Here is a 26,850-nt window from a genome sequence, read left to right as displayed (position 1 = left end):
CACCGTCTCTAAAGAGCCCCATGGCATCCCCAGAGCACACTCAGCCCCCAGCCGCTGCAGGAGAGGACTCCTCGGCCTCAGCCCGCGCTGGCTGGTCCAGCTCATTTGTCTGGACGTACCTGAGGTCACTTCAGAGAAGGCAGGAAAAACAATAGCCTCTAATTGCATACACAGATTGAATTTTCAGGTGTATTTCCTTGCGGGAACCTAGCTCATTGAATGTCTTTAGATGGAGGAAATTGTGGTCGAGACTGAGGTTCCTACGTGAGTTAACAAACGGTTGTTCCTCGCACAGAACCTGCAGGAGCGACCCTTACAAATGAACGCATTCTTTGTTTTTTCCTGATGGCTGACAGCGGCCGCTGTGAGTTCTGAGTAGAAGAATATTTAGTGACAAAAGCCAGGAGAGTGTTGCAGCAGGGGGAAAAAACTGGGAGACTGATGAATTATCTTTCCATTTGCACCTTCAGAAATAGGTTAATTGTTTTGGTGACTGGCTCCATCTTGATTAGGAAGCATTAATAGCAATTAATGATATAACTTCAAAAAAGGTATAGGAAAATTAATCGGATTCTCGGCTAACATAAATTATAGTCATTATCTACTGTATCCAGAACCATCAGACTGCCAAGCCAGTTGATTAAAGGGCCAGTAGATTTTTTTGGTCTGAATTCTCTAGTTAATTGAACAAATCTTTTCGTTATGTTTCTAGCATATAGTTCCCTGTGGTGAGCTACTAATATTACTTAGTTTAAAATGCCCCAATTCTATGACATCATCAAGAACCCTTCGCAAGTTAATTTGATTAACATCTGCACGTTTTACCGGCATGTACAAATATTATTTGATTATGGTGATGAAACTTTTTAAATAAAAAAGCACCTGTGACAGCGTGGCATGGCGCAGTTCAGGTCAAGAGACGTGAAATCCTGAGCCTGACTGCATGTACCCTTGATTCTGCCCGGTGGCTGGGAAGCAGCGGTCCATGCAGACTGACCCTCGAGGCAAGCAGCAGAGGTGTAGCTAGAGGAGGGGGACCAGAGAAAGGCGGAGAATAGAGCCGGTCATCTGGGTGCAGGGAGACGCGAGAGGGAGCCCAGGGGGTCATCAGAATACACAGCCCTGGAGACTCAGTGGCTTAGACAACAAAGTTTATTTTCACTCATTACCCGTGCACTGCAGGTCTTGTAGGGGACAGGGGTCCGCTCACCGTAAGGTGCCCAGACCCGGCTGTCACACGTGTCACTGTTCTGCGGTGCAGCCACCTCCACAGGAGACTTTAGGCTCACTGCACGGGGCATGGGGGACTCACACATTCCTTGAGTGTGCAAAACCTGTCACATCGCCACACCTAGCTCGTAGGGGACGGGGTGCCAGGAGGGAGGGGAGAACTCAGAACGGTGGTGAGCATCGCTAGGGTGACGTGTCCCACCCCAGCTGAGGGCGAACCTTGAATCGGCAGGTATGGGGGCGGGTGTCGGGGTCTGCGGATGAGGGGCTGGTGCTCCAGGGAGTGTAGGCTGAGGTCAGCTCTGAACTGTGGCTCTGGCTGCGGAGTTTCTTGGTCTCGTCTCCTTTGTGGGCTTTTACCTCTGCTGCTCGTGCCCGGCCGCACCTTGCTTGGACCTTTCACTGGAGTCAGGACGGGTAGTAGTCCAGAGCACAACTCCTAGCCATAAAGCCCTGGGTTTGTGTCCCAGCTCTGCCGTGGGACGTTGGGCAGGTGAGCTACCTTGCCGGTCTCGGTTTTCTGTCAAAATGGGAGCAATAGAAAACGTACAGAAGGATGAACGCAAGATGACGGGCACAGTGTCCGGCCCACATAAGCAGTTAACGAGCGTTCGCTGTAATTCTTACGATCTCCAAAAAGTTTCCACCTATGGGGTCTTTAATTCTGTTCAGTTTCCCTCCCATCTGCCTTCCCTGACCTTTGCCCTCTGTGCCTCCTCCATACCTCATTGGTGTCTGCTCACCCAGCCGTCCCTCCCCCACACCGTGGTGTCCACATTTTCACTGTTTCCTTGTGCATATCAGTCCTCTCTTGACCTTCCAGCAGGCCCAGCCTGCTAGGGCCCAGCCCGCCTTCTACCTGCTTCCTCTTCTGCAGGACTCAAGTCCCACCAGACTGGTGGTGTCCTCCTCTGGGCACGTCCCTGCTGCACAGAAATCCTTGGGTGCATCTCAGGTTTCCTTCTGCCTCTTTTCCCCGGTGGTTGTCTCAGGCCTTGCCTCCTTCGCCCCAGCGGGACTATTTCCTGATAAGTCACATCCGTGAAAACACAGTGTCTTCATGTGTTTCCTTTTACTTAACTGGGGAACAGGTGCATGGAATCCTAACTGAAGAGTAACATCACCTAGCACAGAATTTCTCAAATCGAACGAACACACACATGGCCTGGAAAGCTTGTTAGCATTTAGGTCCTGATTCACTAGGTCTGGAGTGGCGCCCAAAGCCCTGCCCCTCTGACCCGCTCCCAGGGGAGGTCTGTGCTGCCCGTCCCAGCTCGCTTTGAGGAGCAAGGGGTTGGTTGCCTTGTATTGAGTGTATTGAGTGCTCCCCACGTGCCCCAAAGCACGATCTTTCCCTTGGAACCAGTAGGAGCCCTGCTACCAGAGCATGGCCAGCAGCACGGGCATCACTTGGTAGCTGATTAGATGCAGATTCTGATTTCGAATCTGCATGCGAGCAGGATACCCAGGCGGTCCCCAGGTGTGCACCTGAAGGTGTGAGAAGCACTGACTTAGAAGATACAAATAAAAAGATCTTAAGAATATTTGTGAAACCATATGTGGTTTTCAGCGCTCAGGAAACTGAAAATGCTGATGTTAAATTAAGCTCATTAGTGAGTGGGTTGAAATTAATTAACCAGAAAAGACTCTGAGGAAGATAGATTTGGGATCATGTTTGGGAGAAGAAAGGTGCATTTATAAACGTATTTCAAACTGGCTACTTTTATCATCATATAGAGCATCTTATCTTTAGCCATTTCTTAAAGCCTGGTTGTAAAAGCATAGCGATTTCCTCATCTGTCTGACCGAGTTATTTTTGTTATTTTGTTGTTTTTCTTTCGGTAAATAACAGCAAATATGCATGCATAGCCTTATTTCTGCCCCCTTTTCTACCTCAGAAGCAACACATTATGCACACTTCTCAGAATTTGCTTTTTTTTCACTTACCAGTGTATCTTAGAGAAACCTGTGTTGCTCTGTGAAGTTTTCTCATCTTTCATGGCTCCTTATCATCCAGAAGAGTGGACGCACCACACTCATGGTTTGCTTTTCAAACAATACGTGAAAGTCTTTTACACGACAGGAACCACCACTTACCCATAAGGGGTCACACCCTCAGCAAATAGTTACTAAATCCATGTCAAATTTCTACGCCTCTTCCAAAAACTGACTCCTTCAAGGAACCGCCACAAGTTCCAACTGACGTTATTTGAGGCTATTGTGTTTCTCGCAAACAGTACTTAAATTTCAAAATAAAGAAGGATTTATTTCTTTGGGACGCTTTGCAAAGACTCCACCAAAGGCACTTCCCTCTTTCTGGGGAAATAGTTTCGGGGACAGTTCTTTTTTTTTTTTTTTAATGTTATGCAAATCCAAGGTAGTTAACACCTAGTATAATGAAGGTTTCCGGAATAGTATTTAGTGATTCATCACTTGCATATAATACCCAGGGCTCAGCCCAACAAGTGCCCTCCTTCGTGCCTGTCACCCATCTAGCCCAGCCCCACCCACCTCCCTCCAACAACTGTTTGTTCTCTGTATTTAAGAGTCTCTCATGGTTTGCCTCCCTCTCTGTTTTTATCTTATTTTTCCTTCCCATCCCCTATATTCATCTGTTTTGTTTCTTAAGTTTCACATATGAATGAAATCATATGATAACTTATATTTCTCTGACTTCTCTTAGCAAAATACCTTCTAGTTCCATCCACATTGTTGCAAATGGCAAGATTTCTCTTTTTTTTTTTTTTTTTTTTTTTTTCACCAAGTAATATTCCATTGTAAACATATACCACATCTTCTTTATCCATTTGTCAGTCAAAAGACATTTGGGCTCTTTCCATAATTTGGCTGTTGTTGATAGTGCTGCTATAAACACTGTGGTGCATGTGCCGCTTGAAATCACTTTTTTGTAGCCTTTGGATAAATGCCTAGTAGTGCGATTACTGGGTCGTAAGATGGTTCTGTTTTTAATTTTTTGAAGAACCTCCATACTGTTTTCCACAGAGGCTGCACCAGTTTGCGTTCCCAGCAACAGTGCAAGAGGGTTCCCGTTTCTCCTCTTCCTCAACAACATCTCTTGTTTCCTGAGTTGTTAATTTTAGCCACTCTGACAGGTTTGAGGTGGTATCTCACTGTGGTTTCCATTTGTATTTTCGTGATGATGAGTGATGTTGAGCATCTTTCCATGTGTCAGTTGGCCATCTGGATGTCTTCTTGGGAAAAGTGTCTGTTTATGTCTTTGGCCCATTTCTTCACTGGATTACTTGTTTTTTGGGGTGTTGAATTTGTTAAAATTCTTCATATATTTTGGATACTAGCCCTTTATCTGGTATGTCATTGTGTCAGTTGCCGTTTAGTTTTGTTGATTGTTTCCCTCACTGTACAGAAGGTTTTCTCCTGGTGAGGTCCCATTAGCTCATTTTTGCTTTTGTTTCCCTTGCCTCTGGAGACGTGTCTACTAAGTAACTACTGCGGCCAGGATCGAAGGTTGTTGCCTGTTTTCTCCTCTAGGATTTGGATGGTTGTCTGTCTTACATTTATTGAGGTCTTTTATCCATTTTGAGTTTATTTTTACATACGGTGTAAGGTCCACGTTCACTCTTCTGCACGTCGTGGTCCAGTTTTCCCAGCACCACTTGCTGAAGAGACTGTCTTTTTGCCATCGGATGTTCTTTCCTGCTTCGTCAAAGACCGGTTGGCCATACACTTGTGGATCGGAGAGAATTCTTGACTTACGTTCAGTCAAACGCTGTCGCCTCCAGGCTCCTTAAAATACTGCTCTGTCTTCCTCATTCAGTTTCACCAAGCATCTTCAGCCTGATCCGACCCTATTCTGGTTCCCCAGAGACTGCCATCCTGGCTTCAGCCCCTTTCTCTGTCTCCCCGTGTGCAATAAGTAAAATGCTTATCAGGCATTGTACTGCTTATCGATGAGTTGTCTCATGGATTGAACAGAGACTAAGTCGAAGTTTTAAATAAATAGATGGCATCCTCTTATCGGTAGCTTTGGGAGAGGTTTGGCAGAAGTGCCTGTTGTTTAATGATTTGCCATAATTGCTTTTGGATTTCGTATAAATTCTCTATAAGTCTGTTACTCACGCTGCCTCACAGAAAGCTGAGTACCCGTGCTGCTTTAAAACTACACAAGACTGCTCAGTATGTGAAATGTGCTCGTAGTGTTCGTTTGTTTGAACTGATAGTTTGCACAGGCCAGATGTGCTGAGTAATCATCGACCCTCCACATTTTAAATAGGCCCACACTGACCAGCTTCTTTCTTAATGTATTTGAATAACCACATAAATGGGATTAGGACTTTATTTTTTGTTCACCTGCCTTCCTGTCTCTGTGAATAGACTTCTTATGTTTCTTCCCGCAATACACTCCCCTCTCAGTAACACTTGTGATAATGTATTTATAAGTGTGTCTCTTAAGAGGGATCTCAACTTTGTTTTTGTACACTTAATTCTTTGTATACACGCCTTCCGCTTGATGTGCTCTGTCTCTGTCATCAACCTTAGATTTATTGTTCGTGTCGATTTTACGCCAAAATATAAATGAGATTGTGTTGACATTTTAAAAAACCTTGCTTCGTAGCAGATGGAGTAGAGAACCAGTTGGTTTAAATAGATAACCTTGGGTCATATCAGAAAATGTCTTGTTCTAGCTGAGTACTCTATTCTTGCAGTGTGGGACTGACTTTATTCATTTAATGGAAGCTAGGGCAGACAGGAAAAGAAATATTTTCTTCTCTTAAGATTTCCTGATTTGTTTGTACCTGTGTTGTGACACCCAAGGGTAATTCTGATATAGCAACGTCCAACAAAAGAAAAGAGATAGGAAAACAGAAGGGGAAATACCTCTCCGGTTATGAGTTCTCATTCTTCATTCTCAAAGCACCCGTGTGCCCTGGCTCATTGTGTGGCCTTGTTTGCTGTGCACCTCGTCAAGGACAGTGACCCACCAAACTCCCAGAGATGATAGATGAGAAAAAAGAGTGCACAGCGTGAATGGGGGCGGGGGGAGGGGTGGTGGTGGAGGAAAACCAAGACTCGCACTCCTCCTGTCTTACCTGTGTGCCCCGATTGGATGTGGCACATTCTACAGCCAGATCCCGAGCCTGACTCTTGACTCTGCTCAGGGTCAGGGCTCTCTAGTCTGGATGCGAAGTAGCCGATGAGGCCATGCCCAGGATCTGCCCTGGTGCACCGGGGACAGTCAGTGCCACCATGTTGGTAGAGGGACAGCCCTTGCCGGGTCCACCTAGAGATGGGGTAAGGTGAAGCCCCCACTCCTTCCTCCAGAAAGAAATGCTCCTTTATCCTGATATCAGGAAACAGAGTGCTCTTCTATTCCTGAACTTACTTAGGAAGGCATAGGGCTGGAGGACTCGATTGTCTGTCACTCACTGTTTATTGTTTGGGAACATTCAGATTTCACAGTTGCTTTAAGATGGTTGGGATAGAAACCCTGCAGGATTTTCTGTTTCAGAGACTGCCCTCCTCTAGGATGAAAGAAAGGAGAAATTGATGGTCTAAAAACACAGCAGAGGAAAGGTGCATCGATATATTTGTGTCGAACATGGGGATACATAAGAAAATGCCACATGGTTGATAAAATCTTTGTCCTGTGTATAACCACCTTTCAGAATTTTAGTTTTGTGAAACAACTAAATATGTAAACGAGAGATTTTACTTGGCTTTGGATTTCTAATTTGAGAAGCTCTGGTTTTAATTAAGATATCAGCCTTATAGGGAAAGATCAAAAGAGGGTCGTCTGTTGCCCCAGAGGTGCCCCTTCTGGTAAGGAAGCGGCAAAGCCTCGAGAAACCCGTTTCTCCCAATGTTGGCCCTCAGCTCTGCATGTTTTCACACGGCTGGGCAAGGACGTAGTATATGAAGCTTTCTATTTTGTGTTGTTCCGATCCAGCAAAGTCCTCAAAACCTAACAGCCCCAGGAGCGCTCACCAGCGGCATGGCTTCCGGAGCTGGCTTCTTGATAACCAGACTGTGATTTTACCTGGAGCGTCAATTGCCATAATTTCTAGCCTATGAGTTGAACAGTAGTATCCGTAGCAAGGGAAAATACCTTCAATTTAGGCTGGTTTTTTAAAGATCCTTATTGTATTTTAAGGAGGAGGGCGCAGTTGTGATTTTCAAGATATATTCCACTGAACAGACTGCGACCCCTTTCTCTCTTATCTCCTTTTTTCTTTCTTCCTTCTCTCATGTGCTCAAAGCATTTGTTAAGTTAATTTTCTGTTTTCTCCAGGGACTCAGGATTGAATTTCTCTGTTCTTGGTTTTATCTATTAGAGACACTTTTCTAGTTACAGATTCTGTTTGTGAACCGCATGCTTTGTAAAGAACATCTGATTTTCAGCAGGATTTGAGCCTGGCACATAGTCACAGACACACCCCAGGAGCCGAGCTGTGCTACACTCCAGACACGTGTCTGTGAAACTCATCCAGGGAAGAGATGTTGATATTTTAGGAACAGATATTGACATCTATGTGGAAAATGTGAAGTTAGGTTCCTTCAATTTGGCCACCGTCTAGTAGGCACTTACTGTTTGCCAGAGGCTGTGAGCATAAGGGCGTTTCTGAGCATCACGTGCCTTCAAGGAGTTTGCAGTGGACAGGGCACATCTGCTCATGTGAATGCCCTTGTCCGAAGGAGATAGGTTCCCATCGTCCTGTTCCCCCGGAAACGATGTGTGAGCCCGGGAACGAGTGCACTCATTTACTTCGATGTGGCCCCGGGAGGTACAGGTAGAGGGGTGTGTGAAGGAGACGGGGTGGGGAGAAAGATGCCACTACGGGGATATCAGGGAGCCCATCGCCTCTGGGAGCACCTGTCCTCAGTACCCGGGAGTCCTCGGGAGGCTGATGAAAAGCCACTTTCACGCCACTTATGTTTTAGTGGTGGGGAACAGCTTCCAGGGACATTAATTTGCTGGCATCCTGGCCTGTCTATCCGCCTCGCCTCGCCCTTGTAGGCCAGTGTAGTGGAAAGCCCTGACAGGTTATTGTTTTTCCCTTTTGTAATGCAAGTGGCTGACTTAAGCTGTGATGCCCAGGCACCAGTTCAGAGATGGCTATCTTGGAATAAACACAGGCCCACCTTGCGGAGCTGGATAAAGAGCCCGCTGCCTCCCACATGGAGGCTCCTTTATTTCAGAGCTCCGAGTTGATCTTGATAACTGACCACCTGGGCCACTTTAAATTCCTGCTTTTATGTCTTAAATTCACCAATAAGGAGTGAGTCTGCAAAACCCAGGCCCCCACTGTCAACCCCAATAAAAGCAGAACCCCCGGCCGTGCTCTCTCTCTCTCCCTCCGTACCTGAGGCCGCCCCGTGTGACCCCAGGTATGCTGTGTAATTCCCAAGCCTGTGAAGATTAAGCCTTCATTTTTTCAAAGTTTCCCGATGGACACTAGAAGACACTAGAAGGTGTCTTCCAGTTGTCATGAGGACCACAACAGCCGGCCCTGTCGTTACCCTGGTTATTGACAGGCTGAGACCAGCATGAACGACCAACCACTGCGCTGACCAGAGAACGACCTCAGGTGGGACCCCCCCCCCTCCCCGGCCCAGGCACTGGCAGGAAGCCCTGGGTTCACACATGAGGGGTGAGTGACAGAGGCTACGGGCAGGACATGGGCAGCACCCGCTTCCAGTCATTTTAACAGATGTAGAAAGTGTACCACACGCCTTACCCCATGTACAGCATATTCGAATTCAAAACGATCAAAGACCTAACACTGTAAAACCCTTGGAAGAAAACACAGGGGGAAAGCTTCACGACATTGGATTTGGCGATGACTTCTTGGCTATGACACCAGAAGCACACGCAACAAAAGGAAAATAGACAAATTGGACTCCATCGAAATGAAACATTTCTGCATCACAGCACACCGCCAACAGAGTAAAAAGGCAACCCATGAAATGGGGAAAAAGTGTTTGCAAATCATATGTCTGATAAGGGATTAATATCCAGAATATATAAAGAACTCCTACAACTCAACAAGGAACCAAGTACACGCAAAAGCAACCTGATCTAAGAAACCGAGCAAAGGACTTGAATAGACATTTTCCACACATGACGTACAGACGGCCACGAGGCACATGGAAAGATGATCAACTCGCTCATCATCTGGATAAACAAAATGTGGTCTCTGCAGACAGCAGAATATTATCCAGCCTCAAACAGGAAGGACATTTTGACAAACGTTACAGCATGTGTGAGCCTTGAAGATACTGTGCGAGGTAACATAAACCAGTCACAAAAGGGGTAAAAACCGTATGGTTCCATTTATATGAGATACCTAGAGTAAAACTGGAGATAAAGAGTAGATGATGGTGCCAGGGGCTGGGGCCGTTGGGAGCAGGGGTAGTGTTTAATGGGGACAGAGTTTCCATTTGGGAAGGTGAGAAAGTTCCATGGATGGACGGTAGGGGTGGTTACAAAACAACATGAATTAATGCACTTAAAACTGGTAACTTTCATGTTCTGTAGATGTAACCACAATAATAATTTTTTAAAACATCCACCACATGTACAAAGAGGGCAGATCATCGTAACCGAGGGCCTTGGATACTTTCATGGAGGAAGTATTCCCAGGCCTGGATGTGTGGGTGGGATTCAGGAGGAAGCAGTGCGGAGGGGGGCAGGGGGTAGGGATAGAGAAAGTTGTCACAAGTGGGGGCATTCGGGTCCAAGGGGGACAGCCAGGATGCATCAGAGTGCCGCGTAGTCCGGTGCGATTGAAGCTCAGGAATATCGAGCCGTGGAGGAGATGCTATGACAGAGGCGACCGTGGTCACCTGGGACCTGGTCTCAGCTGGCGTGTCAAGGACGCTCTCTGGGGAGTGGCCAGGGGCTCCAGAACAGGATGGTTCTCAGTGAGAGCGCTCTCATGATCTGAAGGTGGTTACTCCTCGTTCTGTGACATCCGGAGTTCCCCCATAGACACAGGAAGGACAGACTTGTCCCAACGCCTTCACTCTGTGTTAACTCAAGAGGCACTGGCTGAGCACCTGATGAAGCATCAGGCACTGTCTGAGGCCTGGGAGTGGAGCCAGAACAGAGCAAATGCAAACGCCCATGCTCCTGGTCTTGTGGACTCATGCAGAGACACAGACATAAACAAAACTAACAAGCCCAGCAAGCGGCACATCAGATGGTGTTAAGGGGGGGGGGTGCCTGGGTGGCTCAGTCGGTTGAGCGTCTGGCTTCGGCTCAGGTCACAATCTCACAGTTCGTGAGTTCGAGCCCCACGTCGGGCTCTGTGCCGACAGCTCAGAGCCCGGAGCCTGTTTCGGGTTCTGTGTCTCCCTCTCTCTCTGCCCCTCCCCTGCTCGTGCTCTGTTTCTCTCTCTCAAAAGTAAATAAAACATTAAAATGTTTTTTTTTTTTTTTAAGTCAGGGGAAAAGCAGAGCAGGGCGGAGGGTGGGCCCTGTTGCGGAGCCCCCCTGGCTTGCAGAGGCAGGGGTCACTAGTCACTGTAGTTTGTGTCTTCACAATGATGGCTTGATGGCCATTAAGAAAAATCAAATGTGGTTCTTATCCCTCCCTTACAGTTTACTAAATGTACCAACCGCTAAATATTTTGTGTCTCTCATTTGAACTTGGAGGAGAACTCTTTTCCAGAGAGCTCTTCAAGCTTGGGGTTGAAGGAGGATCAGGCCTTCAGAGTCCCCTGCCAAGAGGTCCTGCCTTTTCCCGTTGTCCTGGCTTAATGGCCTCAGATGGGCGTCAGTTGCCCTGGTGGGCTTGGGCTCATGCCCAGATTTGCATGTTTGGCAAATTTATTCAAGGGAATTTCTTAATTAAAACTAAAAGTGATCTGTTATTGTTCCTCATCGCAGTCTCAATAATTTGAGAATGCCATTCAGAAAAGTGACGTCAACTCATGAAAACTCCCTCATCTTACCACCCCCCCACCCTGGCCCGCCCAAACCGCCTGTAGTCCAGCTTTTCTGTCGGTGATGGCTCTTCTGTCATTACCTGGGAGATTATGCTCACATGTGTTTAAATAAAAAGATCTGGCGCTATCTGGATCACTCCAGTCCCCAGTCACGCAGTTCCTAAATCCTGCCTTGTGTTTACCCACTTGTGTGCATCCCCAAATAAATAGAGAAATAGGCCCGCTGTGCCATAGTCTCTGCCACCTTCATTTTCCTCCACCCAGTAAAAAGCTGATGAAAATACGCACCGTGGTACGGTCCGTGCATTTCCGAATGTGCGTGTTTTCAAATATATCATAAACGAGAAGAAAAGAAACTGCTAGATTGTTTGTCAAACTGTCATATTATTTTATTTATCGTCTCTTGTCAATAGACGGGCCCAGAAGCGTATTGAGATAAAAACGGAAGTACGCACAAAGATAAAATTGTAAATGGGAGAGACTGCTGTATTTCCTCCCATTTTCTCTCCCTCCTGCCGCTGGACAGTAAACAGGAATTGGGTCAGCTGGCACCCTGTCCTCGCAAGGGAACCGCGAGAGCGTTTGCGATCGGGTTTGCCCAGTGCTCGCCCCCAGCCCCGCACGCCCGCCTCCGTCTCACTGCACCACCTCGACGCCCACGCGGCCCCTGACCGGGCTCCGGCTGACGGGACCGGGGACGCAGCGTCGAAAGGAAAAGGAAAGGAAAGGAAAGTTTCCTTAGGCACCTCCACACACAACAGATTAGTAACCCAGAAATTAAATTCAGGAGGTGACTACAAATGAAAACACGAACTTAGGGGTAGGTAAGAGGTGGGAGGAACCTTCTGCTCGGTGAATTTTTTTTCTGTCAGGAGACATGGCGTGCTGTTTATTTCACTTGTCACAGTGGCCCAAGTTCTGCCGCGAGAAAATCACCTCAAGACGTCCTCGGGAATGACCCGGTCTGCCTGCCGCTGACACACCTTTCACTGTAGCACATTTTAATGAAACAAATAATAATCTTGATTTCTAGGAGTTCTTGCAAATGCACATAAATCGTAGAGAGAGACTTGGGGGTCTGTCAGTCTCTTAAAAATAGTACCCCGGGGGTTCAGCATGGCAGGATTCGTGCTGTTGAGAGGCTGGCTCCCCGTGGTGGCCAGAGGTCAGACACACCTGTTGAGACGCTCTTGCAGGCAGGCACTTAATCCCTTTGCCGAGCGATTTTGATAATGCGGAGAAAGATGACAAACGCCAAGGGGTTGCAAAAGCAATTGATAAACTGAGAAGCCACCTGATTTTCTTTAAGTGGAATATATTGGAGTGCTTTCCACCCATCCCCCAGAGGAGCACCAACATCCCTTGCTATGCATGGGAGAAGGTCAAGAATCACGAAAGATTGACTAATTAAATTACGCTTTTTTTCTGTCAGAAAGCAGGTTGGGGATGGCCCGCGCCAGCCTGTTTGCAGAAACCGAGCTGCAGAACTGAACAAAAGAGCCCCTCCAGCTCCACGGTGTTGTGCTGTGTTGTGCTTACAGTGAAGCCCTGGTCGGCGGAGGGCAGGGTTTTCGCCCGTATGTAGCCCTGCGTTCCTTAGCAGCTGTCCCCCAACGTACAAAGATCCGTCTTCAAAAACTGAGAAGTAGCCTTGATTTTACACGTGGGAATTCCTGTCCACTTGGAAGAACCCATAGCCTGAGCTCTAATTTCCTTCGTGTGGTAAAATCCCCTCTTTCTTCCCCTCTCTGACCCCTTGCTGTCCCTTGTGGACCTCTGTGCCCGCCCTCCACAGGCTTTTGTCCCGGGCCTGCTCTCTGCCCTTCCTACTCTCACAGAGACGTCTTCTCATCAGAATTTCGGTCACCGTCTGTGAGCCGAGCGGCCGATGCCCTCTGCACCTGCCCCCCGACACGCCCCACAGGCACCTGAGGGAAGTACGGCCCCTCCTCCTCTTCCACCCTAACATGCCAACGTCATCACCCCCAGTCCTGCTCTCTCTTCCGTGTTTTGACCCTTGAGTCGCCGTGCCGTCCATCCGAAGCACTCAGGCCAGCAACTGGGAGCACTTCACATAAACCAGCCGCCCAAGGCCCCTCTGTTCTCTCTCCCTCCTCCCTTTGGCCTCCCACCATCCCTTACTCGTCTCAACCACTCCTCTGGGTCCTTCAGTGACTCCGTTCCTCACTGGATCAAGTCCCCAGCACCAAGCAGGGCCACGGCCTTCACCTCCGGGTCCGTCCCTGCCACACCCAGACCCGCTCACCCTCCAGAGCAACTCGTACCTTTCCAAACAGTCTGGACTGCCTTCTGCCTTCTTTGTCTTCTCTTCCTGAAATGCCTTTCTTCCCTCCTCTATCTGCTGATTGCCTGTCCATCTTTCAAGGACATGACTCAGGCTTTCCTAATTCCCCTGGCAGAATTAACTCACCGGCCCATACCCACCGTGTGCCGCCGTCCCCCTCCCTGCACCTCTCCTAGCCCCAGACAACCCGGTAGGACTTGCTCTGTTAACGGGACATCTTCCTCCACTAAACCCACAGCCCCTTGAGGACACTGACCTCGTGCAGTTAAAACTGAATCCCCAGCGCCGTGCCTGGCCGTAGCACGCCTGAAATAAGAGATAATCAGTGTTGCTCCTGCCCTATGGCGGTAATCCTCTGCTAACAGTAGCCAACCTGTTATATTTGGGCGAGACGTAATTCTTCATTTAATGAGTACCTGCAGAAGGGCTGGTATGGCCCAGGCGCTTCGTTCATACAAAGATGAATAACGCGTATGTCCCTCCTTATTCCAGAAGGCGGGCAGACCTACGCGCAAATCTGATGTTGCGGTGAGATGAGAGCCACGTGGTGAAGGAGCCAGGGTACCGACCGTGCTGGCTCGGGCCGGGGGGGGGGGGGGGGGGGGTGGCGGTTCCCTGTTGTTGCGTCCGGATAGCCAGCTGCCTGCGTGTTAAAGCATTTCTGTAACCGCCGTGTCATCTGCACACCACAACCCATACGTGTTGCTGTTGTTGTTGGCGTTGAAGAAAGAAGACCAGGGAACATACCGCTCAGCACGGGGAGCCTTCGTTGTCTTTTACTCCGGTTTTGTTTTCGACCCCGTTTTCTCTTTTGTTCCTCCAAATTGGGGGCCAGCTCTTTTTGGAGCAGGGAGATTCTGAGGTTTCGAGCCATCCTGTAGACTCCATTACCTGCTGGCTCCTTGGTGGGAGCTGTCTTTACAAAAATCAAAACCCCACTGCTGGAGACACATGAGGAGTTGAGGAACCAGACAGTCTTTCTATTCTTGGGCTGTGCGACAGCTATCGCACCAGTTTGTCCTCCGACACAGGCACTCCTCCCGGAAAACGTCTGCTCTTGTGTGGGAAGGACGTTCGGTTTGCTCATTTCGTACACGTTTACATGAAGTCGTGCACGGGTTTCGTATCTCAGGGCAGATGTGACTCGGCACCCTTTGGTTGAGGGCAGCATTTGTGGCTCATTATTTTGTGGCGTGGCCCAGGGAGGCACGTGGGCTGTGCAGGTAGTGGACCCACGACCTTTGAGCCGGCTGCTGCAAAGATTTCCTGAGGCCTATTTGCCAGGAACATCACCTGTGAATCAGGAAATCAAGACCGTGGTGCTAACAGAGAAGAACCAAAATGCAGGATTCGCTTTCTCAGATGTCCTGGAAAATTCCACTTCTTTAAGGGCACAGACTCTTTTTGGAAAGAAGTCTACATTTTTAATGAGATGTTGATATCTGTGTAAGGAAGGCGCAGGGAAATGTCTGAGTGCTCGCAGCCCCTTAGCGTGGGCTCTGCCTCCGGGCTACGAATGTGAATGGAGCCGTAGCCTTCTCGAGGCTTCAAGGAGGTCTCGCACATTCATCCACGCCTCCTTGGTGAGAAGCAGGGACATCAGCCCGAGCACCTCCAGGGCACCCGTGGAGAGGTCAGTGCTGGCGGAAGAGATGGGTGGAGCCCTGGGGCAGAGGAGGGGGTGACGGCTTTGTTCCCAGTTCCCAGGACTAATAAGGAGCCCCCGTGTTCGTGCAGCGCCTTCTGTGAGCCGGGCACCACGTGTGCGCACACACCTACGGGCATACACACACATGCACACCCACATTCGTACACATGCAGGCCCCCGTTTATAACGGCCTCGTGAAGTGCTCACGGTTTTACAAATGAAAAAGGTAGGGCTTGGAGAAGTTAGGTAACTTGTTCCGAAACAGTTGGGAGCCGTGGTGGTATTTCCAGGTTGACTGGGCTCGAAACTGTCCTCATCAGGACTGCGCCTCTCAGCTGTCGGGCACAGGGGAGCCTCAGCGGGGACGGTTGGGGGCAGGGAGAGAAGCTTGGAGCAGAAGGACCTGGGATTGGGGCCGGGGCGAGGGGAGCCTAATGGGGTCTGCTTCCAGGGACCGGGCAGGCACCTACATCACCGTGCCCATGCAACCGGGTCGAACAGCAGAAGCGAGGGCTGGCAGTCAGCAGCAAGCGTGGGGTCACTGCGTGCCCTCAAGATGGGCTGTCCTCACAGAGAAACTTGGGGAGATAGGAAGTGGGGGAAGCGAGGTTTGGGGGCGGATGGGAGACCGGCGGCCCCAGAAGTGGGTGTGCGCAGATCGTGCAGAACGTCCCTGGTGTCTGGTGTGTGGGCCGGGTGCACGCCCGCGGGGGCCTCGTGTCCCCGGGCAGCCATCTGGATGCGGCGTCTGGACTCGCCCGCACGCTGCAGCGCTGGGCCCGGGGATGACCATCTGGGCAGAAACGGCGACCCCAGTAAGGGAAAGTCTGTGCAGCCATCACGGCACAACAGTAGTGGCTTTTCTGTCTTTTTTAAAAACTATGAAGGATTGTTCTTTCTTTCCGCCCGTACCAGTGACTAGGAGTGTGACCTAGAACCAGTGGCTCCCAGCTAGGGACACTTTTACCACAGGGCGGATGTCTGGCAATACCAAGAGACCTCTGTTTTTCACGTTACATCCCGAGATCTTGTTTTTCTTATAGGTAGATATGTCGGTTTCGACCGCCTTTCCACATTTCCCCCACCGCTGCCTCTGGCAACCACCGATGTGTCCTGTGGCTGGGAGCTCCACTTTTGCAGATTCCACGTGTAAGCGCGATCGTACAATACTGTCTTTCTCTGCCTGCCTTATCTCCTCGGCACGATGCCCTCAAAGCTCATCTATGTTGTAGCAAACGGCAGGATTTCCTTCTTTCTTTAATGGCTGAATTATATTCCGTAAATATACCACATTGTCTTAATCTATCTACAGATGGGCACGTAATTTGTGTCCGTGTCTTGGCTGTTGTGAGCGTGGGGGCCCAGACACCTCTTTGAGATAGCGCTGTCGTTTCCTTTGGGTCCATACCCAGAAGTGGGATTGCCGGATCCCACGGTAGTTGTCGTTTAAGTTTTATTTGAGGAGTGGGCAGAGGTTCCCATCCTCCTTTAGAATATTGCCCACAGGCTTCTCTGATCTGACCCCTCACCCCGCACGTCTCCCCTTGCCCTCGGGGCTCCAGCCTGCGCCCCCAGTAGCTCCTCCAACAACCCCCCCACCCACCTCCCGGGGCAGTGGGTGCCTGCACCACCCTGCACCCAGGTGTCTGTAGGCCAGTTTTCCTCCCCGCGCCCCACCACCACGCTGCTGGGTCCCCTAACCCCGCGTCTCTCTCCTGGGACTTTCCCTCCCCCCTAAAGTGGCACAGCAGTGTTTGTCCCTTACCCCGCTTCATTCGCTGCCTTTCTACGGGTCAGTAGTTCAGGTGAACCTTCTTGTTGTTTGAGACATTTGATGTTCTTGAAGTGTACTTTTAATGCTTTTTTAATGTTTATTTAATTCTGAGAGCGAGAGAGAGCAGGGGAGGGGCAGAGAGAGAGGGGGGCAGAGGATACGAAGCGGCCTCCACACTGACAGCAGAGAGCCCGATGCGGGGCTCAAACTCTCAAACCACGAGATCATGACCTGAGCTGAAGTCAGAAGCTTAACCGACTGAGCCACCCAGGCGCCCCTAAATGCACTTTTTTAATTAAACGCAGCCTGGACCATTTCCCCTAGTCAGCTCTGTAGTGACTCAGGGGTTCCGTGGGGAGACCGGCTGGGATGAGGTGCTGTTTCGGTGCTCAGGCGCTGTTGTATTCCCGTGACCACAAAGAGGCCTCCATCCAAAGCGGCTGCCTCTGGGGCTGCACGGTGCCCGTCCGTTGCTGACCTCTGCTGACCTCTGCAGAAAGCCTCTTCTGAGTCAACACCTTCACCTCAACCACCTAAAACCAGCCTGGGAGACGTTCAGTTGAAAACACCACAGTAAAGTCTCCATTGAGGAAATGCTTGGGGGAAGGCGTGTTCTAGTTATGTAATTTCTGGTTAACTTAGCACAACCAGATTTTTTATCAGGAGTAAACGGCGTCACGTGAAAGGAAGATGATAGATTCGGGGTGGAGCCTTTCCTTTATTTAAATCCTTCCTCTGCCATTTGAACTCCTGTGACTTTGGGCCTCAGTTTCCTCGTCTGTAAACGGGGGGCAGTAGTAGGTATTTTCTGGTCTCGTTAGATCAAATGGGGAGACGTTTATAAGTCATTTAGTGATGTGACGGTGGCTACCTGGGAACGTGGGGAAGCACGGTCACCTTCCCTCTTCCCTTGTTTTCATTCTTCTCGGAAGTAATTCTTAATACGTCGGCATATGGCATTTAAAAATCCCGTGTTCATGTAGAGCATTGAAGGAGAGGGTAATATTCCCAGTGGAGGCAGCAGTGACTCATTATTATGGAATATTTATGACAAAATAACCAATCATTAGGGATTTCGGGTGCTTTTATATCTCAGATACTATGGAATAGCAGAAATAAAGAGGTCGCTTTCTTCTTTTTAAAATGCTGGATATTCTTCTTTGCATCTTTTTTCCTAAAAATTGAATGTGGGGAAAAAATTGGCAGATAAGTCTGCGTGACAGGCTAAAAAATGGCAGATAAAGCACCTCTAATACTCCTGTCACTTAAAAGAGAGGCAAAAACCTTCTAAAAAGCAGCAAAAGACTAAGAGACCGAGGTGCGCAATGACAGAAGAAAAGAGACAGAATGATTCGCAGGCGGGAGATGAAGCCAGCTCCCGAGAGCAGCTGTCAGATGTTAGGACGGTGGCCACAGGGGACGAGGTGTCGGCCTGGGGACACCTGGCGCTGGACCACGGAGGGGCTAATTGTGACACGGAGCTGGAGACAGAGGGAGGAGTTAATAGTTTGTCTCTGGAACAATCTACTTCGTACCCCGCTGCTGTATGCAGAATTCTCAGCAGCCAAACAGGACAGGCATGAATACAGGGTGAGGTTCCCCTCCACAGAGGACACATGGGACACATGGCTCAGGGGAGAGACCTCTGCTCTCTGGGATTCAGGGTGTCTTCAGACAGTTCCAACCTGCCACACCAGATGGTCACACGGGGGCAGGGGCGTTTCTGCGCCTTGTTAATCCACGTGCCCAGTCAGATTCGATTGAAATTTAAAGACGTTTGTTTAAAAGAAGAGAGTGCTCTAGCATCGTGTTCTGTCATGAGCACCGTCCCTGCTGTTATTGCGAGATCTGGATTCTGGGCACTTCAGTAAAATTTTCCCGAAAAGTGGTGATGACAGCTTCAACAGCAAATGCATAGCCTCACAGCCAGAAGACCGTGCTGTGATCTTGCGGGTGGTGGTTCCCGTAAGGCAAGGACACCTCGCCGGCGGCCTCGTGCGTCTGTCACGGATGCTCCGTTTAGGAACGACCGCATTTCAGCCTGCAGCTCTCACACCCACTTCTTCAGCCAGTGTCCTGTGCCCCAAATCAAATGCAAGCAGCCGCCAGACTTGTGCCGCCAACCCCGCAGGGCGAGGGCCTCCCGAGACAGGTGCGTCGGCGTGTGCGAAGGGGTTTTGCGGAAGTGGTCACCGCCCCACTCGAGGCACACTTAGGGGCTGCTCCATGTTTCGGTGTGGCCGCGACCCGTGACAGAGTGGCACTGCTCCGTCCCACCCGCCCCCGGGCAGCTGTGAGCTCAGCCTTGGTGCTTCTCTGTCCCATGCACGATCTCCCGGGGTCGGCGTGCAGCCGAGGCCGCCCGGCCTGGGGCCCGTCCTCCCCGGGCGGTGACAAGTGCTGAGCACGGGTTTCCTCTTCTGCCGCCGCCGTGGCGGAGCGGTGATTAATGCCAAATTAGCACCTTGCTCGGTGACCTCTCAGCATTCACTGCTGCCCTTCTTCACTTCACATAACTATTTGCAAATATTAGCTTCTCAGGTCATTTCTCCTCATCAGCAACTTTCACAGATGACAGGCAGGTTGTTAATCTGATTGGCAGTCGGCTCCTGTCCTTTGCCCCATCACGAAAGTGTCTGTACTCCGGCGTGTCGTCAGGAATCTGGTAACCAGCCCAACGGTCTCTCTGCAGTTAGGAGCGGAGAGCCTCAGAAGGAGGCTGTCAGAGAGGCCCTGCAGGGCTCACTTGGGAGGCAAAGAGGCCGGGAAAGGAGAAGGCCGCTTCAGCCTTCCAGGAGGCCCCGGGACACTGGCAAGCCGGCCTCCATCAATGTCATCGGTGTATCGGTTAAAAAATTAATTCGTTGGCCCTGCCTGCATCAAGTTTTGTTTTTAATTGACACGAACCTTTCATTCAAAACTCACATGCCGCTTAAGCAATGAAACCAGGACGCAGAGCTGTGGAGAATTAGTGGTGATACAAAGCCAGTCCTCGGTTTCCCTACCGTTCTCTCGGTGGCGCCAGCCCACTGCGGTCGGGCGGCCAAGGACTGGTCCCTGCCAGAGCCCCCCACGCTCACCGGGCTCTCCAGCGCCAAGCGCTAGATGAAACATTACACATTCGCAGAACTTCATTTTTATTTCCAGTCTCTGCCGTCTCCACCCTTTATGGAAATTCCCGTTCCAGGAATGTTTGATCCGTCATTTCCCCCAAATAAACAGCGGTAAAGTGTACTGTGGGTGGTTTGATTTCGATACTACATGGATTTTAGAGAAAAGTGGCAAAAACGTGTGCTGGTTTTTTTTCTCCCTTGTCACCAGAAGTAGGAGCTAAATTATTTATAGTTTGATACTCGCAAAACAGAGGTGGATTCAGGATATTTACTTCTCCGAGAAGAAAAAGGGATTGAAAGTACACGGGCAGAACAGAACCCTTTGTTGATTGAATGTGTTTGCTCCGGGGAGTCCCCTTTGGGCCCAAGTACGAGAGCCGGCCGCTTTCGAACACCACACGTGCCCAGCAGAGTGCCCGACGCGCGGAATATTTGTGGAACTGAGCAGATTTGAAAGTAGTGGGGGGACTAGGTAACTCAATAAGCAAAGTCTAAAGTCAATAAAAAAATAAAGTCAGCAAGCAGTTCGGAAAACGTTCCTCACTTCACAGTCCTTAGCCACGTGACGGCCAGGCGGCGTCGTGACGCTCTGGTTCCCGCGATTTCTTGCCAGAACGTACCCTTACCGGCCGTGGGTTTCACACCAGGCTCCCACGGTCGGATAAAGGCCAGTGACAGTGTCCTCGCCCAAGGGCTTCTCACGGGGAGGGCGGGGGGAGGTTGGGGTAGGGTCCTGACGCCCGGGCGTCCCGTCTCCGTGGCTCGACAAGACCCCCTGTTCGTTCTGTTCCGGTCTCCACATCCTCCCTACTTAGGAGGGTCCCATGGTCTTCTGCTTTCTCTGCCACAGGAGATGCTGGCGCCCCCGAAACCGTGGCTCCCGTCATTGTGATCCCCCCAGGCAACAGAAGTGTGGTGGCCGGGTCCAGCGAGATCACCTTGGAATGCGTGGCCAACGCCAGGTATGCTGCCGGTCGCCCCCTGGGCCTACAGAGCCCGTATAACTGCCGTGAGGTTTATCTGGAGTGGAAGGACGCACCACACGCGTGCTCTGCCCCTCTAGCAACGGTGGCCTTGTGTGTCCAGCGGGGCTATGAGCACAGCGGGCCGGGACGACAGGGAGCCGAATTCCCAAGCCTGGTGCCGCAGTACTTACGTTGACGGTGATGTTCCTGCCGGAAAGCACCGCTTTTCAGTTTAGCCGTGGGGGACTGTGGAGATCCTCCTCCTCGGAGACTCCAGACGAGGGCGAGCCAGGAGTGAAATCCCACGGGGGCACTGGAAAGAGTTAATCCCTCCTCTCCTCCGCAGTCCGAGGTGCTCTCGGCCTGGCTCGTGGTGGCTCCAGAATCGAGTTCCCGTGATCATGCCTCCCGCGTAGCCGTGTCCCCTAGTAGTATTTATTTTAAACATTCTTTTCCCGAGCACATGGAGTCGTTAGCACTCATGGTCCATGGCTGCTGCAATTAGCTCTCCTTGCTCAGTAGCCCTTGAGCGCAGTGTATTGTTGACGCATGCCGCAAGGGAGCACAGTTGTGTCTGGATTGATTTTTAAACGTCCACTGTTCGGCCCGCCATGGTTCCTGGTAGAATTAGCTTTGTCAGGCTTGTGCTGAATGCCTCAAATTATTGTTATTGCCGTCTGCGTGACTCACAATTATCGTCACTAATGCTCTCCCAGGCCTGTTGAGTTGCTGAGCGTGAACTGGAAGAGAAACGGGGTGAGGGTCACCAGTGGGCTCCACGGCTTTGGGAGACGTCTCACCATCAGCAACCCGACGTCCGCGGACACCGGGGCGTACGTCTGCGAGGCGACACTGACGGGAAGCACTTTCGAACCAGCCACGGCGAAAGCCTTTCTTTCTATCATAGGTAATGCTCAGCCGCCTAGAGTCACCCGCAGCCTCAGGTGGCAGTCCCACAGGGGCACGTGCTGGGAAACGGCACAGCGACACCCGCGTTTCACCGGCTTTCTTTCTCGCTCAGGAGACGAGGGCGCAGTTAGATGAGCTTCCAAAGTCACCCTGCTCTTCCTTTTCTGAGAACATAAACCCCTTAAATCCAAAGCGCTGATATTCTGAGTACCTACTAGAAGTGGTATTCTGGATACTTCCGATCATAAAGCATGGGGGATGGGGGCGTGAGGTCCTTGTGGCGTAGATCTTGGGCCGACCCCTGCGCCACTGAGCTCCTCTGTTACTCTCACCGGGCGCTTATGAGCAGTTTTCAGAGATCTTTTGACCCAGAAAAAGAAACTTCTGGATAATACCTTTCATGAGGTTAAAAAGTGGGAACAGAGCCGCTCCCCCTAGAACGAGCGCCAAGTGTCATTCCTGAGCCAAGGAGAGCGAGAAGTTAAAATGAGGCACACGGGGGCCGCGGTGCACGCTGGCCAGCATCGGTGCCCAGGAGGCGTGCCTGGTGTGGCGGCAGAGGGAGGCCTCGCTTTATTTTCGGATTGCGAGAAGATGACACTGAATTGTGAGGCAAGTCCTTTATTTCTTAACGTTCTTCAGTTCCTGTAACACTTTCTGGTCTTCTTAGTGGCTGCGGTCACTGTCGTCGTGACCTGTGCAGCGGACTGGTAGCCGCAACAGGTAAGAGGTCCCCTGGAGGCCGACCCCAGGAAGGGGGATCTCCACCTCCTCTCTCCTCTTCGGGAAGAACAGAGCCAGGAACGAGAAGGGTCAAATCCGCAGAGAGCCCTGGGCAGGGTAGTGGCTCCTCACGTGACATATTTTGCCGTTTACCACTTCACAAACTAAGAAAAAACAAAAGCTCCTATTTTCATATGAAATTGGCCAGAGTACGGAGAAATCCTGCAGAAAAGGCAGTTTGCCCAGAGTGCATCACGTTCCTTTAAGTCATTGCGAAAAGGCTCCGCGGCCTGTGAACGACTCTGTCAAATACACGCCAACCTGTCAGCCCCTCTGAGCGGAGCACAGAGATTTTTAAAGTATCGGGAAAGCAGGCCTGGAGTCCCACACCGCTGCCGACTCCATGCTGGGGGCTGTGCTGGCTCTCTGGCTGGCTCCCTCTCTGTGCCTTCGAGGCAGAAACACCACAGCCCCCTTCCCTGCGAGGACTCCCCACGAGGGTCTGTGCGTAGCCGTATGAGCACAGACAGCACAGAGCGAACCAAAATTAAAATTTGTGGCATGGAAGTCTCCAGGAGACAGCCCTAGATTGTGTTAAAACATTTTAAGGTAATTTAAACAGGAGAAGAAATTTATCTTCCTAGAAACCAGAATGTTTGTTTCCATCATAATTCCTTTTAAAAATATTCAAGTCTATCATGTGAACTTTGGTTTTGCATTTACAGCTGAATTCCGAAGCAGATTGCTCTGTATTCTCTAGAGTTCCCGTCTCTCTGCATGTCCTGGCTTTTAAAGGTATACAGTCTGCGAATGTAAATGTGGATTTACATCCCCTTTTATTCACAAGAATTTGCTGTGACAGGTAGGATTTTGTGGTTGAATCACCCTGGAAAAGCCCTGAAGAGTGCCTCTGTCAACCCGGAGCGGCTTGGGAGATCACGGAGGGAGGGTCCCCAGGCCCCGTGGGGCCGGGCAGGGAGGTGTCCCTGCACAGGCAGCTGGAAGAAGGCGGGAGCGCACTCGCTTTCGGTCACTTTGATCGCGCACTGACGAGACAAGACAGACCAGCGGCCGCTCTTTACTCCGCCTGTCAGCCTCGCTGGCGTGTCGCTCGATCTCTGAGGTTTAAAGAGGATCGCGGGGGTCTGGCCGCGGGCAGTGTCGTACCTGCCGGAGGTCCTGGTCACTCTGCGTGACCAGGAACGCCGGCCTCCTGGGTCCATGTTCCCTTCCACAGCCTCCTCCATAGCCTCCCCCGTCGCCCTGCCACTCACACCCCATGTGGTGAGGCAGACGCCTCCGTCTGCCGGCATGTCCCCTCGCCCTCCCTGCCTTGACCGCCAGCGCCGCCATTCCTTCCTGTGGCCTTCCCTGCCCCCCGAGTCCAGGCGCCCACTGCACAGGGCCAGGCACGTGCCACGCGGAGCCCAGGCATTCACCACGTGGCAGGTTGGAACACAGATCCGACGGATCTGTGGACAGTGGGGCTCCCTCTCTGTTGTGATGGGGATATCACTTGGAGGTCGTGCTCCATCTTGGCTTTTCCCAGTAGATGAGCTGACTTGGTCACGTGCTCATTTCAGCTGCCCTGCCTCTCCCGGTGGCGTTTCCGTCACCTCCCAGGTAGACCGTGGCCGTGAACCTCGTCTCCCTGTCTGCGTCTCCGGGAGGCCGACCCAGCACTCTGTGCCCTCAGACTCTGAGCATCTGTGCCTGCCTGTGCTTGGGATGAATGCCTTTCTGCCCCAGGCCCCACCTCACCTGGTGGTGAGTCTGCGTGTCCTTCGAGACCCCTCCCCGAGGTCACCACCTGCTCCAGAGCGTGCGTGCGGGCATCCCGGTGGGTCAGCCGGGCACCGCACGTAACAGGGCGGGCTGTGGGGACAGGCCTGGGCTCACACTCTCCCAGCCCCACCCACTGGCTCGAACGAGGCCCGCTGCCTCTGTTGGTCTCAGTTTCCACATCTGTAAAACGTAGACAAGGTAGGAGATCGTACCGCTTCCTACCGTGAGCAGTAAAAGGCAGTGCTGGTCACAGAAGCACTAAAACGGCGGCGTTGTTAGCTGGCGGTGCAACTCTGTCACAGCACGGGGGACGCTGGTTGTTTACCAGCAGCTGGTCACGTGGCACACGTTTTCCACAAGTAGTGTCTCAGAAAGCAGGATGTGCCTCACCATCCACGGAAGCGTTTTCTCCTCTCTTGGTCGTAAATAAGACAGCGATGCCTCTTACCCACGACTGCGACGTCTCAGACGCGGTGAGACATATTGCGCCCATCTTCCGGTCCCGACCGGCAGACCGACGCTTTCTCCTGTCACCACCGTTCACGCGCTTGCCCTGCTCCAGTGAGCGCCGGCGTCCTGGCACGCCGGCTCCCGCTGCGCTCACACACGGGTTGGGGAGGGTGGGTGCAGTAGAGAGCGGTCTCTGGTTTGCACACGCAGATCATCCAGGAACTCCAATACCGTAACTGTCATCAGAGTCACAAATCACACGTAACGTCTCTTGGCTGATAACAGTACCACAATCGCGGAGTTCTACCTGTACCGAACTGAGAGCGAGCCCCTCTCAAATGTCCGAACCCCAACATAAAATCTTCCCTTCCCCCGCTCCTCCCTTCCTCCCGTCTTTCTCTTCCTTCCTTTCCTCCACTTCCATGTATCGAGTCTCCATCTCTGACACCGTATGGAGCACCGGGGACAGAGGGGGTGGAGAGGTAGCCATGCTCCCAGGCATCAGGGATTCTCGTGCGGGAGGCAGCCCCTTCACGAGGCTGTCACAACTCAGCACAGTGAGTGCGAGGCCGTGGGGAGGGGCGCCCTGACCCTCACGCGGCAGGTGCAGGGGGCAGAGGCTGTCTTGGCATGTGGCCAGAACAGAATCCTACAGCGAGCCGAACCCTCTCACGCTGCCCTATAACTCATTCGCGTTGGTTTAGGATAAACTCAAGATGTCTCCTTTCTGGTTTTCCAGATGGCCTGTGTTAGAAGCACCCACGTTAATCATCGGTGCCCCGTCACAGCTAGAACTTCTCTGTAGCACAGGTCATGGCCGAATGAAGCTCAGAAAACAGAGCTGTTACAGAGCTGTTTCTGAAGCGAGGAAAATTCGTACAAGGCGAACACCAGCGGTGTTTGGGTCCTTTGCCCTGTGTGCGGGATTGGCGGGCTGGCCGTGACGCCCCAGGAGGGAGCAGGGAGGGTGTTCCTCTGGGGACCGTCTGTCCCCCAGGGCTCCCAGGCCGTCTCTGCCCTCCTGCCCACACGCCAGCCGTTCGTGGAGGGCACAGCGTGTGCGGGCCCCTGGGCTGAAGCACTGGCGTGGGCCAAGCACGAAGAGGGAGGATTTGCCAAGATGAATAGGACACACCTGCTCCCCGAACGGCTTCAAGGATTTAAGGTCTTTGGTAACCTCCAGTGTATCTCTCTCCAGCAGACAGTTTTTGTGTCTCCTCTGAGACCGTGCCAGGTGCTACCAAGACGGCGATGAGGAGGACGCCGTCCTTCTCCGCGGAAGCTCCGGTGTGGCGGGGGGACCCTGCCCGAGGAGGTCGGGGGCACTGTGCAGAAGAAGGGTGCTAGGGCTGAGCTCACGACCGACACGGCGTTGGCCCACAGCTGCCTCCTGCATAGGAGCTGGAGCCCAGGGGCTGCTCCATAGCGACCCATAACGACCCAGGGGCTGCTCGGGTCCCCTAGTCCCATGCGGACACGTTGACCATTCATTTGTGTGGGTTTTTATCATCAAAGTGCACTTCCTCTTGGATGAATCTCACGGGACTTGGGCCAAGTGAAAAAAACCAGTTCCAAAGGTCACATGCTGTGAGATTCCGTTCCTGTCACATTCTTGAAATGACAGAACTATACACGGAGAACAGAGGAGTGGTTGCCGGACGCAAGCGATGGGACGTTGGGTGGCCATGATCGTGAAAGGGCAGCATGTGGGACCCTGGGGTAACGGACCCATTCTGCCTCTTGACTGCGGATACAGAGGCCTGCACCCTGGTAACATCGTGTAGGGCTAAATCCTCACCCACGTGTGCGCACTCCCGCATACATGTACAAGCAAGACGGGGGGCGGGGGGGGGAGGGTGGGAGGAGGCCAGGTCACCTGTGTCACTGTCAGTACCTTGGGTGTGATGTTGGACTGTAGTTTTTTGCAAGAGATCACTGTTGGGGCGAGCTAAGTAGAGGGTGCCTGGGGTCTCTATTCTATTATTTCTCACGATGGTGTGGACTCTACAATGACCTCAAAA

General features: G+C 51.5%; 1 protein-coding gene across 1 annotated transcript in view; it reads left to right on the top strand.

Annotated features, from left to right (window-relative positions):
• The window catches only part of SDK1 (sidekick cell adhesion molecule 1), a 526,124-nt gene that overhangs the window by 269,321 nt on the left and 229,953 nt on the right, over positions 1-26,850 (top strand). Inside the window, 2 exon segments of the mRNA XM_049639338.1 lie at positions 20,848-20,959; positions 21,679-21,869. Coding sequence (XP_049495295.1) covers positions 20,848-20,959; positions 21,679-21,869 — 303 coding nt within the window.

The sequence above is a fragment of the Panthera uncia genome, chromosome E3 (genome assembly GCF_023721935.1).
Source record: "Panthera uncia isolate 11264 chromosome E3, Puncia_PCG_1.0, whole genome shotgun sequence".
Lineage (NCBI taxonomy): Eukaryota > Metazoa > Chordata > Mammalia > Carnivora > Felidae > Panthera > Panthera uncia.
The sequence above is the reverse complement of the archived record's forward strand: the minus strand, read 5'-3'. Positions and strand labels throughout refer to the sequence as shown.